Source organism: Crocodylus porosus, unplaced genomic scaffold (genome assembly GCF_001723895.1).
Source record: "Crocodylus porosus isolate Cpor-Errol unplaced genomic scaffold, CroPor_comp1, whole genome shotgun sequence".
Classification (NCBI taxonomy): Eukaryota; Metazoa; Chordata; order Crocodylia; family Crocodylidae; genus Crocodylus; species Crocodylus porosus.
The window spans coordinates 50,928,463-50,942,471 of NW_017728931.1; the positions used below are offsets into that span (position 1 = coordinate 50,928,463).

The 14,009-nt window shown below is 44.1% G+C and overlaps 1 protein-coding gene across 1 annotated transcript in view; it reads right to left on the bottom strand.

The window, feature by feature from the left end:
• TMPRSS6 (transmembrane protease, serine 6) overlaps positions 1–10,007 on the bottom strand; it is a 35,121-nt gene extending 25,114 nt beyond the window's left edge. Inside the window, exons 1-6 of the mRNA XM_019544861.1 lie at positions 9,607–10,007; positions 8,317–8,473; positions 7,968–8,110; positions 7,702–7,769; positions 5,457–5,641; positions 1,083–1,124 (exon numbers count right to left, since the gene is read on the bottom strand). Coding sequence (XP_019400406.1) covers positions 1,083–1,124; positions 5,457–5,641; positions 7,702–7,769; positions 7,968–8,110; positions 8,317–8,467 — 589 coding nt within the window. The 5' untranslated portion in view covers positions 8,468–8,473; positions 9,607–10,007. The remainder of the gene's footprint in view (positions 1–1,082; positions 1,125–5,456; positions 5,642–7,701; positions 7,770–7,967; positions 8,111–8,316; positions 8,474–9,606) is intronic.
• Between the last annotated feature and the right edge of the window lie 4,002 nt (positions 10,008–14,009).

Sequence of the window (14,009 nt, forward strand, 5' to 3'; positions counted from 1 at the left end):
CAGTCTCCCAGTTCTCCCAGTGGCAACTAGCATCCTATTTCCTCTTGGTCACACCATGCAATAGCATAACTGAGGGGGGAAACCCAGGCAGAAGCTCTGTGCGCCATTTTTGCAGGGGAGTGCAAAAGCAGCCATTGCCATACTGATTGTACTGCTGCCATCATCACAGCAGGGGCTGGCAACGCTCCAGGCACTGGACAGCTGCCCCAAACATAGAGCTGTGCTGCTCTGCATCTGACACCATGACCCTTTACTGGTATCCCCATTCCTCACAGTGACTTCCCTCTTCTCTTCATGGTAACCCAGTTCCTCTTAGTGACACCAATCTATTCTCTGTGGTCTAACAGTTCTTTCCATTGACATCACTTGTACTACTTTTCTAGTCCTTCTCATTGACAACAGCTCCCTCCCCATATTTCTCACAGTGATAATAATCCCCTTGCACTGTATTTTAGTTCCCCTCAATTGCCCTTTCACTAGTCCCAGTTCCTCTCAATGTTACCAGTCCCCACTCATGAGCTAACACCATGCTAATTATTTCATTCTTCTAATTACTAGGCAGACCTGCACTCAAACTTTACTTTCCACTTCCCTCATTCTCCTGGTTCGTGGCCCCCCTCTTCTTTACCCTATAACCTACCCTGCTTTACTGGGCATCTTGTCTATTTTCCCTTTTACTCTTCTAAATCTCTCCAGGTCTGTAGCTGTGAAATGGTGAAATACAGGGAGAGTTTCCACATGCACACACATACCACAAAGCCTGAGCATGTAGAGCTATCGGCAATAGCATTTGTGACACAGGGCAAAATTTTCAAAAACACCTGTGTGACTTCTAAGTCTCAGCTTCAGTTATGATGTAGGCACCTGCAGGCCTTGAGAATCAACCTGACATAGGCTCCTAAATCATGTAGCTGCTCTTGAAAGTGGTGTCCATTGTATGTACTGTTGCCTCCTGGGTATGATTCTCCTTGCCTCAACTGCCCTGATGTCCTGGTTCAGAAAAGCCAATAATGATTCTGGCCACACCATAATTCCACCCAAAACATAACAAACTCAAAAAAGAAAGGGAAAAGATAGCCTACCCAGAGTGGATTTCAGCACTAATAAGTCTTTCACACTGGATTCTGTTAGAAAAGAAATATATAAAGATAGGAAAAAACATAAGACTGTAGCATCTAAAATCCCATGGACTTCCTTCCCATTCCCAAAGAATCATCCTGACTGTCACTGGGCACTTCCTTTCCTTTCCATGGCCCTTATCTATCTGAGTCATCCCCCTGTTTCCCATCTCACCTGGGCTCACCTCTCCCACCTCTGCCCAGGCTTTCATAGGCCTTGCCACCCACAGCTCATGGCCCTCATCCTGCCATACATGTCTCCCCTTCTCTTATCCATCACCTGATGCTGTTGTAGGCATTTTCTGTCCCTCCTATTAACATCAGGCATTAACCAAAGCCACCACTCCCATTCATACCTCAGCTAGCTCTCCTAACCATCCATGCTTGTTGTCAGAGCTACCATAGGGAAGCACCTTCCTTCCCACACCTCCCATGACCACAGCCCTCAGCTCTTCTCCCTCAAGCTAGGTGAAACACCCCCACCCCTTGGAGTGAGCCAGGATGAAGAAGCTGAAGGATCCAAATCCCACAGGGATCCATCCCCTGATTTCAGCAGGGTTTGGGACTGGCCCTCAAAGAGAGGGTCAGCAGGGGAAGAAATCAACTGGAAACAGGAGACGGAGAGGGAAGGTGGGTACGAGCAACCACAAGATATATAAGTTTAGCTGAGGGAAGAATGCCTTAATAGGATGCTGCAATCCAAAGGGGGTATACTAGCAAGAACACCAATTAAAGGGAAATATGAAATCAGAAGCCTGACTCTCAACACTATAGAATCTGAATATCCCTTGCTGAAAACAGTAGGGGTTTTTTGTAGCCCCTAAGGCAAAATGTTAGGGAGAGAATGGCCCCTTTTGAACAATGCCTTCCAAATGAACTGCCTGATAAAATCTCCCTTTACAAGGAACATAAAGAAAAGTCTGTCAGCAAATGCTGGAAACCTGTAAAAAAAATAGTGTTACATAGTGGTTAGCCTAGCTCTAGCTCTGACTTATCAGCTCTTTCTTGGCTGGGGTGATGAGGTCAGGGTGGAGATGACAGATGAAGATCACTTGTTCCTAATAAAAGCCAGCAACAGCTCATTTGACTAGGAAGGCTTTTATTTTTAAACACTTCAAGGGAAAGATTGCAATTCATTCAGTTCATATTTGATGGGCTTGAGAAGAGGTGGGGGGGGACAGGGAAGAGAGAAGGGATCAGAAAGGTTTGTCCTGACTCTCAGGAAGATGTCCTGAGGGAATAGACAGACTCCAACAGCAGACTGGTTAGAGAGAAGGGAAAAACTGATCTGCTGCACCTGGGTTAGGGCCTGGACAAGTGATGCATTTACACTGGTGTGACTTATATCAGTTCTGAACACTAAGTGGACAGATGGTAGCTACCCCAGGAGAGCATGCAGTAAGTGGCTCTTACAGCACTTTGACACTAAGTAGCAGACAACAGGAAATAGCCCATTTGACTTAAACAAGCAGCTACCTGTGATAAATTGAGAGCAGACCATACTTACAGGGCAGTAACTTATACCAGTGTGCTCCTAGCTCTGTTTCTTGCAGAAATAATTCTAGACTGGAATGGACAAAATTACAATGGTATAGGTCTGTTCCTATACCATGTCTGTTCCTTTTATTTTATACCAGGATAAATGTAAATGAAAGGTATAAATGAGCTGTCTCTCCAGGCTCCTAGATAGCTTTTGCTAGGGAAATATAAAACTGAGTCTTTGAACGAAAAGCAATGAACTCCTGTAGTTGGAGCACATTCCCTGGTGCACATGCATCTGAGATAGCCAGCTGGCTTGTGCATAGCTGTTAATAAAAACAGTGTAAGTGCAGGTTTGGGAGCTTTGCATTGGCACAGATCAATAGGTCTGGGATCAAAGAGGCAGCTAACACACTTAGAAATAAGAACAACATATTTTTATACAGCAGCTTTCACTTGAGGACCTGGAGGATAAAACAAAACAAAACAAAACAAAACTTTCATGCCTGTTAATTAGCTAAGCCTCAACACCAGCAGGGGAAAGAAACTGTTAACAAATTATTGTTCTTTATTACTCTGGCATTCCCATTTTACAGAATAAATACAATACAAATCAAGTCACAGACCTAAGGTCACCCAGTAAAGCTCCTAATATAGAATATAAGGAACCTGTTCATTGTCCCCTGCTCTACTTTGCCATACTCCTTTCCAAACTATTATATCTTTCTCAGCTCCTAACAGTTCATTTTGCAGTGTCTTGGAGAAATAAGAAGAGCTGGGGAAAATTACACGTATGTGGTATTGGTTTTCCAAAACAGAAAGAAGAGTGATCATGACAATAAACCCAGCAAATCTAGCCTTGGATTCTAGTATAATAATGACAAAAGTCAGGGTAGAAGAATTAAAAACTGGAAATATTGGTTGCTTTTCTTTGATAGCATTACAAAATTAGTGGAGAAAGGGAAAGAAGAAGATGAAGGACATCCAGATTTTGGTGAAGCACTTGGCATGGTTTTTCATGACATTTTACTTGCAAAATGAATGCAAAGAGGTTTGGATATGAGTGCTGTTACACAGAGAGCATTGGAAACTAAACTGCAGATAGCAGTTTATAATAAATGGCAACTTATAATTAAGTTGAGGGAGGTCTTCAGAGGGATGTTAGGTTTTGGTCTTATTTATCATCTTCATTAACAAGCTGGAAGAAGGAGTAAAGACAGATTTTAATGAAATTCATTTATTCAAATTCTAAGGCACCGAAGTCAGCAATGAGCATAGAAGGAAAAGGGGCCTATGAAGTTAGAAATATGGGTGGAGTATGCTGAACTCACTCATATTCATCCTAAAACAATGCAAGAAAGCATGTCTAGGGAAAAAAAATTGGAAACGCAGTGTTTAATGAGAAAGAGACACTTGGAAATTGGCAACAGTGAAAGAGGCCTAGGTAGGGAAAGGGATATCAAATGAGAGATGAATTTGCAATGCCATATGGAGTTAAAAATGTGATTTAGGGCTCCATGTACAGAGTTATAACATCACAGAACAAAAACATAACTCATTTTATGGCAGTTGTCCTCAAAATTGTTAGACTCATGGCACCCCTCATGAGACTCAAGGTACCAATCAGAAAATGCGTGGTCTTAAGTTTCACTCATTTCTTGATTGTGGCAAAATAAAAGAGCAATTTTTCTGTTTCAGAGAAGTCAGAATGATCACAACAGATTAAAGTGGTTTTGACACTAAGGATTCCTATTTGAAATCTCTGGGTTTATCTTGTGAATCATGTCTAGGTGTTTGCACATCTAACAGTGCTAATACTACATGGCACGCTGAGAATCACTGTTTTAGTGGCCTGATCCAAGTCCAGCTGCATTGTGGATCAAGACCTGTACAGCATGTGCATTAAATTAAAATATCCAGTTCAGTTCTGGCCCCTTCCACACCAGAGCATTTTTTAGCAGGCAGTGACCTTTATTTTGGGCAGTGATAAAAAGCAAACAAACTTCCAAGTGAAATATAAAGAACTGAAATTACAGAGTAATACAAACAAAAGTAGTGGGTGATCTAAGTGTCTTAGGTTCAGTTCTCTTCTCAGGCTATTAGACTCTGGAACAGTTTCCCAAGGGAAACCATGGATATCTTCAACTGGACTGCTCAATGTGAGGCAGCACATTGCATAAGAAACAACTCTGCACTGGCGAAAGCTGAGGGAGGTGGCAGAGAAAAGAAAAGGTTGTTACCTAATCAGTTGCTGCCATCTCTAACTCCAGGGCTCTATAATTCTTCAGGAGGAATAATTATATTCAATGAAAAGTGTGTCCTCTGCAAGGAGGAAGTGCTAGTCCGGGGGTTGTCAACCAGGGGTACGTGTACCCCTAGGTGTACTTGAGAAGGCCCTAGGGGGTATGTGTGGGTAGGAAGGGATAGAGTGCTGCCATGCACCATCCCGTGCTGCCGTGCAGGCGCCACACACCCAGCTGGACATGGGGGGTGGGAGAAACTTGCATGCGGCAGCTGCTGTCACGCCGTGTTCGGCCATGCACCTCCCCAACACGTCCAGCCACTGGAGGTACACTGTTCTGTGTCCAGCCACCGGGGCTACACTGATCCAAAAAGGTTGAAAAGCCCTGTGCTAGAGTCAGTTCCTGTATCCATTATGTCTTCTGCTTTTCCCTCTTCCATGTGTTTTGCCCACCCTCATTCCTTTCCCTCCTACCACTCTTTAACACACTTGTCTTCTTCCTCCTCTTCCTTCAGTAATACCTTATGGCTCAGACTCTCACCCTTCCCTGCAAGAATGTATAGGCCACAGTCCCTGTTTCTGATGGCTCAGGTCACACCTGAGCAACTGATACTTACCCAGCAGAACCAGAGAATTTGGGTCAAGCTTGTATTCTGTCTGGTAAGACAGGCTGCCTGTGCTGTTGATGCTGGCAAGAAGCTCCCTGTCTAGTGTCACCTTCACCCTCTCAGCCGTCATCCCCTTGTGCTGACTCTCAGGCATTTGAAGGGCGAACCAGAAGAAGAAGGTCAGGGAGCCCTCCCTGGCAGGGAAAGAGCACATTAAATTCCTTCCTTCTGTTCATTTCAAGTCAGATACATCTGCTGCAAATCATCATAACAACAGCCCTAGAGACAAGTGCTCTTTTTATTCACAGCTCCCCAAAAGCCACAGTCTCACCAGTATGCTCTAGTTTTAACCTGGACAGACAACCTTGAGTAAAATAGAGGAGTTAGCATGTCTGTGGGATGTTCAATATTTGTTCCCTCTGTTTCACCTGTCTGCAAGCCATTTTGTGCTAATAAGAATGGTAGTTTTAATGACATTGATACCTTCCCAAAGTAGGGTAAGATCATAGAATCATAGAAAATGAGGGTTGTAAGGGACCTCAGGAGGTCATCTAGTTCAACCCCCTGCTCAACCCCAACTAGATCATCCCAGCCAAAGCTTTGTCCAGCCGGGTCTTAAAAACATTCAAGGATGGAGATTCCACCACCTCACTGGGTAGCCTGTTCCAGTGCTTTACTAATATTCCAGGTCTTCCTAATATTTAACCTAAACTTGAGACCGTTGCTCCTTGTTCTGTCATCTGTCACCACTGAGAACAGTCTAGCTCCATCCTCTTTGGATCCCCACTTCAGGTAGTTGAAGGCTGCTATTAAATCCCCCCTCAGTCTTCTCTCCTCCAGACTAAATAAGCCCAGTTCTCTCGGCCTCTCCTCATCAGTCATGTCCCCCATCTACCAAACCATTTTGTTGCCCTCCATTGGCCTCCCTCCAATTTGTCCACATCTTCTCTGTAGTGGGGGGGGGACGACCAAAACTGGACACAGTACTCCAGATGTGGCCTCACCAGTGGTGAATAGAGGGGAAAGAATCACTTCCCTCGATCTGCTGGCAATGCTCCTATCAATACAGCCCAGTATGCTGTTAGTCTTCTTGGCAACAAGGGCACACTGCTGGCTCATATTCAGCTTATTGTCCACTGTAACCCCCAGGTCCTTTTCTGCAGAGCTGCTGCCCAGCCAGTCAGCCCCCAGCCTGTACTCATGCATGGGATTGTTCTATCCTAAGTGCAGGACTTTGCACTTGTCTTTATTGAATCTCATGAGATTTCTTTTGGCCCAATCTTCTGATTTGTCTAGGTCACTCTGAATCATTAATTTCATTTTCAGGATCGTTAATTTCATTTTTATCATCTACTTAATATTCCTCAAGTAGAAAATATATTTATTCACTATTGACTATGGAGTTGAACTGTTGACCATTAAGGTCTAATATCCATATTTCAGGAGTGACAATTCATGGTTCATCTGGCCATTATAAACCTTTACTCTTGTGCTGGGGCCATTGGTACACTGCAGAAGACAGTGAATGCAGACAGATCCTACAGTACCCAGAACAGATCGAGCTGGTAAGACTGACATGTGAAGGCCAAACTTTTGTTCCAAGTAGGGCTGGTTAAAAAATTCTGAATGAAACAATTTTCCCCATTGGAAATATACATTTGTTTTCAAATTCAAAATTTTCCGTAGGTGCAGAACTAGTTTGGTGTGCTCTTCCCTGGGAAAATCAAAGTGAATTATTTTGTGTTAAGTTGACATTCCCCTTTGCATCTACCTGAGTCACAAAGGTGCCCTTTGGGAGTGGTAGTTCTCAGGTTTTCTATTCCACTGGTTCCTTTAGGCCCAGTTTTCTGGCCAGACTACATTTCCCATAATGCACCAGTGTCTACCAATAAAGCATTTCATATTAGGTTGACAAACTAAATTCATGTTTTGATTCAAGAATGGGCAGATATTTCATTTGGACCAAAAAGTCAAAACAACACTTTTGATATTTCCTTGGTTTTTTTCCCTGAATTTTACATTGATGAAATATATCAATATTTTGTCTTCTCGAAATAAAAAATCTCAAGATATCAGTATTTCTGGCAGGATGGAAATTCCTCTTTTTGTTCAGTCAAGTCTGCTTTAATCCAGAGCTCACATTGGCTAAGGACAGAGGCTGCAGCAGCTCTTGTCGGATAAGCAGGTGCCTATCAAACAAAGTTACAACCCAAGTATAAATCTCACATATGAGTGTCATGGGAGTAATACTCACCCAAAGGCATATACTGTGCTGGAGTTGTAATATGAACTCAGCTCCGTGGCACGAATAAGTTGTTTCATCTGTAACGACAAAAATGCCATCTGATACCTACCTGGCTATGATACCATGTCAAACCACCTGAAACCGACCCAGTGTTTCTGCCTTCTCTGTTTGTGGTATAACCCCAGCAAAAACTTGATCTGCATGAATGTCTGTGACCCATAATCCCACTCCCTGAATTGCCTTAGGGGCAGCCCTACTCATGAAACCATTCCCACCATCTTCTGTAGCTTGGCTGATTCAGTCCAGAAGGCTCTGGATTCCAGCCGTCCAAGGTCCAGGGAGTACTGGTGATTGAGGATCCGGAGGCTACCAGAGTAGAACTGCAGGACGGTTGGTTCCAGAAACCGTGGTCTGTAGTCTGCCAACAGATGACATAGATAGATTAGCCTGTGAATGTGAAGTCTAGTAAGGCACTGGTGTTTGTATGTATATGCAGGTGATGGGGTGGTGGTCATCCATTGCTGTATGTCCAGAAGTCACTGACTTCCTTTGGACTGGATGTGGACCAGTTCCATCCTTACCAGCCCATATCAGCCCCAGTGTAGAGAGCAAATCACCCATTACCTACAAAATACCAGGTCAGCACTCCAGCACCAGCCAGAAGAACAAGGACAATCCAGAGAGGTGCATAGCGCAGGCAGTCCTGTGTCCTGCTCTTAGGTTCATCCTCAGATGAGGCTTTCACATCCTCCTCCTGCTCTTCAGCCTCCATCATGGCCACCTAACAAAGCAGAAAACCAATGATTAGGCCAGCTCTTCTATATGCCTCTTGCTCATTACCAGCAAGCCTACTATCATCTATTATGTGCCTCTTCACTTATCTATGCATTTCCTTGTTGTTTACCTGCAAATACCAGAGACCTTGCCCCATGCTTTCACAAGTAAAACTCCTCCCAAAATCCAGTTGGAGTTCATCCAGTTTTTGCTGAGGCAGGGACTGAGTTAGGCCTTTAGGATCTTGTCCTGTAAACATATTCCCTAAATATCTAATGCCTAATATTCCAGGTCTTCCTAATATTTAACCTAAACTTGAGACCATTGCTGAGATCTCCATGTGGTTGCTCTGTCCCATGTATCTCCTTTCAGAGTACTTCAGTCTCTGCTACTGCAATCACACCTGGCCTCTCCTGTTCTTTCCCCTTTGGCCTCTTCAGCTGACCTTCAATTTATAAAGGAACAGGTAAATATAACCCTGTCTTTCCATATTACAAACTCAACAGGGGTAGTGGGTTCCAGCTCCTGTTGTATGGGACCTCAGAGCTATAACCCACTCAGGATATGACTGTGGCAAGAGGTAAATGCCCAAAGGCAACTGAGTCCATTGTCTTCCTCACTGTCCTGCTGACCAACATCTTCTGATTACCTTTAATCCCAATTCAACAACAATCAATGGTTCATCTTCCTCCTGTCTGCTCCCTTTCCTGCAAGCTCCATGGTCTTTGGGTAAGACGTGTCATAACCTAACAAGATGGACTGCCGCCTTGATGACCCACTGACACTCATGCCTGAGTGTGTGTGTGTGTGGTTTCCAGTCTATGAAAATGCTTACATGAGGATATGCCTCCTAGAGGACACGTTATCCCAAGCATTTATTTGATAATGCATGCACCTGATTGTTTCCATGACTGTGAACGCATGAAGAGTGCCAGACAGTGTGTGAGAGGAAAATGTGCTTGAATCCTCAGGTATTCATGCCTGTGGGTCCATGTACAGTGGTCTGTGCTTGTATGTGTGCATGCATGTGTGTGAGTACCAGCCAGCCTTCTCTCTTCATCAAGTGCTGTGGCCTACCTCATATACCCACCCGCTCAGGATAGAGACACATAAACACAGCGTAAAAATTAAGCAACTCACCAGAAATGTCTAACACAACCAAAGATGGCACAGAAATGCACGATGAATCCTTTAGCACTACCACATCCTGTCTCCTACGGCCCCTGCATGCAGTTGATATGGAAAGCGCTGGTTTCCTTCTTTTGCTTCTCCGTGGTCACCTTTCATTCCCCATCTGGGTTCCCTCTCGCAAAGTGGGAGGGAACAGGTGAGGGTCTCTAGTCCACCTTCAAGGGTTCCCTTCAAAACAACAGCAGCAAAAAGGAACCACAAACCAAGCAAAAAAAAAGGGCTCCCTTTGTTAGAAGATTAATTCTAGACACTGGGGTTTCCCCCCAGAGCTACAGACCTACCTTTGAGACATGCAGCTCTGTGTGTGACTGGCCACACACTCACGCACAGACATATCGAATGGCACGTATTTACTCAGGCCAAGGTCTCCTCAGTGATCAATAATCTGACGCCATGTTCCTGCGTTTTGGCCTTTGCCCTGTCTGGTCATACATGGAGTATTCAATGCGCTCAGGAGAGCTGTGGCTTTTTCTGATGGAGGAGGAGGAGGAATCCCATCCAAGGGAGACTGGCAAAAAGGGACGGTGTGCATGGATGGTGGTATAAACAGCCAGGATAAGAGCACTTTTCCACCTACCTGAGAAGGTCACCTGGGAAGGCAGGTGCAGGTGGATTGCTGTTTCCTCCTCGAGGGACCACTAGTTGCTCAGCAACTTCTTTCTCTCTTAGTTACACTCATTGGTCCCACTAGAGGGAAAGGAAAAATGGCACATAGATAAAATGACTTGGGCAGGTGAAGGGTGTGTGTCCATGCATATAAGTAGGCTTTTTCTGAGGGCAGTGGGTGCCTTTGAGGAGGAAGGGAGAGAGATGGTGAAAAGACTAAAGAGACAAGCTGGGACAGATACAGCATTGTCCAAACTAATACCTCTAATAACAACTATGCACAGCTCTGCCAATGGCCTCAGTCCTGACCTGCTAAGCTCCTTGTCACAGTAGTTTTGAACTCTCTCTGTTTCTTTTTGGCAAGAAGTCCTTATCCTGTCTCCTTAGTGCATGGTACTGATCCAGGTCAGACTCCCACCCAACTCTGTCAATGCCCTTCACTCTTGATCTGCAACCCCCTGCTTATAAGTCACCTCACCAGGAACCTGTTTGGCTGCACACATGTACCTCTTTAAAAAAAAAAAAAAAAAGCAACTATGCTTCAACCAGGACAAAGTAAACAGAATAATCTCATTGATAATCATTAGTGGAAATTACCTTTTAGAAAACAGGTATTATCTTGATGGGAAACAGAAGAACTTTGTTATTAGAATAGCATTAGTTGCCAAGGAATAGCTGCTCATCTCAAGGGCACTGATTCAAATCTAGTCTCAAGCCAAGGGAAATTGAAAGCCATTTCAGTACACTGTCTGTTTACTCAGATGTGTGTAGTCAAAGGCCCTGGTTAAGGTAAGGTTTGAGCAGCTTATGCATCTCTGTGAAGTTATCCCCCACCTTTACTCCCCAGGACTAGGAAGGATTATAATTGTTGTTTTGCAGATAGGAAACTGATACACAGAGTAACAAAGGGTAAATTTTTCTGAAATGCCTAAGAGATTTAGGAGCCCCATTTTCAAAAGGGACTTAGGGCCATGTTGTCAAGGTGTTAGTTGCCTAAATGCAGTGACTACCTGATCCTTAACAGACTTAGGGAAAAAATTTAGAAAAGGACAACACGATTCAGGTGCATCAGTTACACTGAAGTGAATTGGAATTTAAGTTTCTAAATGCTTTGAAATGAGATTCTGGCTTGCAAGCAATTTAGGTGTTTTTGAAAATATTACAGCAAGTGAACTGTTCCAGGTGATGTGGGGAGTGAAACAATCAGGTCTCCCAAATCCTGACTCTGCATTCCCAGACCAGCAACTTAATCCCAGGACCATCCATGCCTCCTGAAAAGTGAATGTCCTCCTCATTAATAGTCTCAGTAGGAAAAGATCTATTGACTTTTGTTTTGCTCTAATATCTAAGCACATGAACCACATTTATCACTGTGGTACCTGTGAATCAATCAAGAACATAAAAGCAAAATCAGATTTAAAGGGCTGTGTCACCAGGGCTGAGTCCAGCCCCAAATTTCCAGTTACCCATGGGGCAGGATGAAGAAGCGAAATGAAAGGGACGGTAGGGTATGGTGTGTGTGTGTGCGCGCTTTCATTGCAGCTATCTTTGTTGTATGTGTGCTCAGGCTAAGTAGAGGATTCTGCCCCAGGAGCTACTGGTGCCCATCACCTGTCACTAGTGTTACAGCTGACTCTGTGTGGGTTCTTTGTGGCTCTGCTTATACTGCACTTGGATAAGTCCCACTGGACCTTCAGGACACTTCAGAAGACCCATTAGGGCTCAGACAATGAGGGATTGAGAGGAAAAGGCTGTGTTGTGCCTCCTACATACATAGACACACAACACCAGCTAGTCACACATTTGCAGAACTTCACATCACATGACACAGGCTTCCTGGAAGAAAGGTCCGGTTATCTTCATATCTTAGGTTGAGGACTTCCTGCCACAGCATGTTACACATTCACACCCAGAGTGGCTGCTTAATATGTCTGAAAACCATCAGCAATTTCAGAAGTAAGAAAATAGAGCAGGCAGAGTGATTTTCAGTGACTTCCAGCAGATTCACTCCCAGCATTGCTTCATGAGATTGGCTGAAAAGAATTCAAGTGATTAGTCTCAAATGATTCAGTCTATCCCCTACCCTCCACATCACCGTCTGAGACAGGAGGATAATGCTTCTTTTACACTTTTCCCATTCCTCTCAACCTGTTGTCTTCATCCTCACCTGTTTGGAGCAGAGAGTCAAATCCTCCTGAAGTTTGCCTCCTTCTTCCTGAACCCAGTGTGCAGGACCCATCTGTTTGTAATGAGGAAAAATCCCCATGATCTTCCTGTTCAAGGGGCTGACCCAAAGCCCACTGAAGTCAGAGAGAGTCTTTCCATTCACTTCCAAGACCCCAAGTGCTACACTTTGAACAGTCTCCAAAACCACCAGTTTCTGCTCCTTGAATCAAATTCCCAACCAACCTTAGATAACAGCAATTCAGGGCCAGACACAGGCATGGGCAAACCAGGCAGCCACCCAGGGCCCAGACAGAAAGTGGGCCCCAAAATGGATGTTTTTATTCTCTGGCAAAGGGGGGCCCGATACTAAAAGTTTCCCCAGTGCCACCAGGAACCTAGGTACGGTGCTGCAGCAAATCCCCTACTGGCCCCTAAACCCATTGTCTCAGTACCTGACTGAGGGGCAACCCCACAAGCCCTCTTCCAGCAGGGGTGGACTGTGGGAGGTCAACAATTAAAAACTTGCTTCCATCCAACTAGGCAATACAAGCTAAAACCCAAGTTCTGTTAATAAAAGAAAGAGACTTGCTGTTTTGAAAAGACAATTTTGTTTTATTGGCAAAAAGGAAGGTTTGATTTTTTACTTATTTTAGCAGCAAGAATGATTAAGCTTATTAAAAAATACACAGGCTCAGGGAAAATGCCATAGTGGATAGGATAACCAGCCCATTTCAGCTAGAATCTTGTCTACCAGGGACTAGAAATTCAATGCTTTTTCCTAGCAGTTCATCTTGGAAGCTTCCCAGCAAATACATGGGCATTAGGCAGGCTGTTGTCTTTCCTATACCTTCAGTCTCTGAGATCATGGCATAGTAGGGATCCAGAGGCATGTGTGATATAGTGGAGATGGACAACCTAACACAGGAAGGGGTCTTCTCCCCAACAGTTCCACTTCTAAGCAGGCCAGGTTCCATTCAGCAGCTCTTTGGTCATGAAGTCAAGCCCAGTGTGGGCTTACTTCTCTGATAAACACAATGTTCAGTTTAATAACTCAAGATAAAGGAATTTAATTGTAATTGTGGCTCTGGGACATACGTGTGGAAAAAAGGAAGGCAACTCTTTGCTACTGTGGGAACAGGTGGTAGTGAACAGGTGGTACTGAAACAGCTGTAAGTGAATTTTAGAAGTTTTATGGAAAGACCCCATGGAAAGACCCCAAACTTCTCTGGTCAGGGAATTTTTTGTAAGAGATCCAATCCTCCTAGCTTGCGATTGATATTTTCCACTTCTAGACAGGTCTGGAAAATTGGAAAGGAAATACCGATACAAAAAGGAATCGATACAAAAGGGAATGGCAAGAATGGATATCATAGGATAAATAGGAACAGCCCTCCCTTTGCGTATGTCCCTCTCCTCTACTATTTCTGTCCCAAATCTGGAACTTCAAAGGCAATTAAAAAAAATCCACATTTCTTAGGGGTCGAACGAGTGGATTGAGTTTTTGTTTCAAGCAATGGTGCTGCAGTGACGTTACTTCAGGGAGCTGCTGATTCACTTCTCTTCACTACTAGTTAGGTAAT